This window comes from Camelina sativa, chromosome 6, assembly GCF_000633955.1.
Source record: "Camelina sativa cultivar DH55 chromosome 6, Cs, whole genome shotgun sequence".
NCBI lineage: Eukaryota > Viridiplantae > Streptophyta > Magnoliopsida > Brassicales > Brassicaceae > Camelina > Camelina sativa.
In genome coordinates, this window is record NC_025690.1 from 7066721 (window position 1) to 7070344 (window position 3624).

At 32.7% G+C, this 3624-nt stretch overlaps 1 protein-coding gene across 2 annotated transcripts; it reads left to right on the forward strand.

Annotated features, from left to right (window-relative positions):
* On the forward strand, positions 407-3422 carry LOC104790595 (cytochrome P450 85A2-like). 2 transcript variants are annotated; one of them, XM_010516370.1, is made up of 9 exons: positions 407-712; positions 793-1117; positions 1512-1661; positions 1749-1994; positions 2082-2168; positions 2256-2334; positions 2646-2752; positions 2849-2973; positions 3066-3422. In XM_010516370.1, the coding sequence occupies exons 1-9, from the start codon at positions 522-524 to the stop codon at positions 3151-3153; spliced, it is 1398 nt and encodes a 465-aa protein (XP_010514672.1). In that variant the 5' UTR covers positions 407-521; the 3' UTR covers positions 3154-3422. The 2 variants fall into 2 exon arrangements, with proteins under 2 accessions (XP_010514672.1, XP_010514671.1); XM_010516369.1 differs by having other exon boundaries at positions 2646-2973.

Sequence of the window (3624 nt, forward strand, 5' to 3'; positions counted from 1 at the left end):
CAATTACTGAAGTTGACTATTTCAAAATAAAAACAATAATAAGTATTTGTAAATAAATTTATCATAATTAATAACATGATTATTATTTGAAAATTATTCATAAAGTTATACAAATAAGAACTCATTAGAGAACATGAGATGTCTACATGTGTTCTAAGTTCTATAACACAGTTAACATAAAATAAATTCAAATATGAATTATTTACTTTATTACTTAGACTAAAAATTATAAAAGCAGTTTCCATAATTTGCTTATGTTGTTCTCAAAACAGTAATGTATACGGTCATTGAAATCTTTGACCAAATTAAAGACTAACCGAGCTGGTTAAAAATTAAAAACCTGTCAGCTCTCTTTCTCTTTCATAAGCATGTTTGCACCTTTAGGTTCCTATATAAACAATGTCGCACACACCCATTTAGTCCCAAACCAAAGACTCTTAACCATCTCTCTCTCCTTCTCTTTCTCTGTTTTGAAAACAGAGCACCAAAGAAAAAGAAAAACATAGGAAAATTAAAAAAAAATGGGCATGATGATGATGATTTTGGGTCTTCTTGTGATCATTGTTTGCATCTGTTCTGTTCTTCTCCGATGGAACCAAATGCGATATTCCAAGAAAGGACTTCCTCCTGGTACCATGGGCTGGCCAATTTTTGGTGAAACCACTGAGTTTCTCAAACAAGGCCCAGATTTCATGAAAAACCAAAGACTAAGGTATAAAAAAGTTTCATTAATTTTTTTTAAACAAAATAAATCGAAGAGTTCTGAGCCGAGACCCGTAACATTTCTTTCAGATATGGTAGTTTCTTCAAATCTCACATTCTTGGTTGCCCTACAATAGTCTCAATGGACGCAGAGCTAAACAGATACATTCTAATGAATGAATCAAAAGGACTAGTCGCTGGTTATCCACAATCTATGCTCGATATCCTTGGGACATGCAACATAGCCGCGGTTCATGGCCCGAGCCACCGGCTCATGAGAGGGTCGTTGCTCTCTCTAATAAGCCCGGCTATGATGAAAGACCATCTCTTGCCTAAGATTGATGATTTCATGAGAAACTATCTTTGTGGTTGGGATGACCTCGAGGCAGTTGATATCCAAGAAAAGACCAAACATGTACGTTTTTTAAGCTTCTTCTCTCTCTCTCTCTCTCTCTCTCTCTCTTTCTTTGTTTTTATTTTATTTTAGACATTGAATCTGAATCTCGTGTCTATTATATCCTTTTATTGGGGATTTAATGTTTTTAATATGTCAGAGCATTTTATTACTTTTGATAAAAGAATTTTAATTACTATCATTCTTTTGTTAGTCATCCCTTTAACAAATAATGTTGGTCTTAACATTTTTCCTCACATATTAAAAAATAATATAGTATATGTGTATATTTGAGTATTTTCATATGCCTCTATTTACTAATTTTTTATATTACATTTTTGTGTAAGGTTAATTACGTATGTATCATTCTTAAAGATAATTTTTTATGTCTGACTCAAGTTTTTGTATTGTGCAGATGGCATTTTTATCATCGTTGTTACAAATAGCTGAGACTTTGAAAAAACCGGAGGTTGAAGAATATCGAACAGAGTTTTTCAAGCTTGTTGTAGGAACACTATCGGTACCGATCGATCTCCCGGGAACGAATTACCGTTGCGGAATCCAAGTAAAGTACTCGAATACTACCGACATCAAGAAAACAAAAATGCCCAAAAAGTGGAAATAATCTGACATTTTTCTGGTTGCTTTTCAGGCAAGAAACAACATAGATAGGTTATTGACAGAGGTTATGCAAAAACGAAGAGAGTCTGGAGAGACTTTCACAGATATGTTGGGTTACTTGATGAAGAAGGAAGATAACCGATACTTGTTAACTGATAAGGAGATAAGAGATCAAGTGGTAACGATCTTGTATTCGGGTTATGAGACTGTCTCTACAACCTCCATGATGGCTCTTAAGTATCTCCATGATCACCCAAAAGCTCTTGATGAACTCAGGGTATGTTCTTAAGCAATAATCTCTGAACCGGTTTCATTGATCTGGTCCGGTTATTGACTTTTTTTTTTTTGGTTATGGATTTTGCAGAGAGAACATTTGGCTATAAGAGAGAGAAAACGACCTGACGAACCGCTCATTCTCGACGATATTAAATCGATGAAATTCACACGAGCTGTGAGTATTTTCGTACACAAATTAAATTATTTATATTCATTTGTTTCTTGATTTTGACATTGTGTTTGGACCATTTTTGTTTAATAGGTCATCTTTGAGACATCAAGATTGGCAACGATTGTTAACGGTGTCCTGAGGAAAACTACTCATGACTTGGAACTCAACGGTAAGAAATTATTTTCATTTTGATTGTTATATTTGTAAGGAATTTTTATTATTATTACTAGTTTTTTTTAATATACTTCAAAAGAGAAAAATAAATTTGGCATGTGGACCTTACATTACATCAATTATTTACAAAAATATACCAACCAATCCAGCGAAGCAATCATCTCCCCGTGACCCTCTATGGTTTTATTTCAATTATTTTGACAGAGGAGAAGATCATTAACCCTTTTTAGTTTTAACTTTGCAATCATAATGAGACCAATCATTTTAATCTATATTAATAGTTGTTGTGTTTTTATATAATTACAGGTTATTTAATCCCAAAAGGTTGGAGAATTTATGTATACACTAGAGAGATTAACTATGATACATCTCTGTATGAAGATCCAATGATCTTTAACCCATGGAGATGGATGGTTAGTGTTTTGTATTTTTTTTTTCTCTTTTTTATGTGCCATTGTGTTTTGTTGTTTGAAACCTTTGTGGCTCACAAAGAGGGTTTCTTTATGCAGGAAAAGAGTTTAGAATCAAAGAGCTATTTTTTACTCTTTGGAGGTGGAGCAAGACTTTGCCCTGGCAAAGAACTTGGAATCTCTGAAGTCTCAAGCTTTCTTCACTACTTTGTTACAAAATACAGGTATGTTCTTTATTAGGCTTAGATCATATTTTGATATTGTTCTTGTGATTAATGATTTTGAGGTCTCTAATTTTTTTTTTGGTTTTGTGAAGATGGGAGGAGAAAGGAGGAGAGAAACTAATGGTCTTTCCAAGAGTTTCTGCACCAAAAGGATACCATCTTAAGTGCTCGCCTTACTGACTAGTTTTGTCCTAATATTGAAATATGTGTATATAAATTAAAGGTCTTTTTGTTAGGGTTAATTAACCTATTTGATATATTAATTCTCTCAAGATCTTAGTGGATAATGTACAAAGAGAGAGGAAAATGGAATATAGAAAATATAAAATATTTGAAATGTTGAGCTCAGTCTCTTGTCTTGTAAATTTGTAACCCACAATTCTTGCATTTCATAATTATTGTCTTCGATCGTTTGTAGTTTTGAATAATGACCATCTTTGTTCCAAATACAACATATGTTTTTTCTGATGTTCAGAAAGTGTTCCCAGACATTGTGAATGATATTCACTTTTTTTTTTTTTAAATGGTATATTCTCCTGCATCTTGTTTGAATATGAACAATATGGAGATGGTAAAAGTAAGAAAGATGGTACATTTAAGTTTTAACAAGGAAATAAGTAATTTAGTCAAATCATTCAGTGATATGATTTG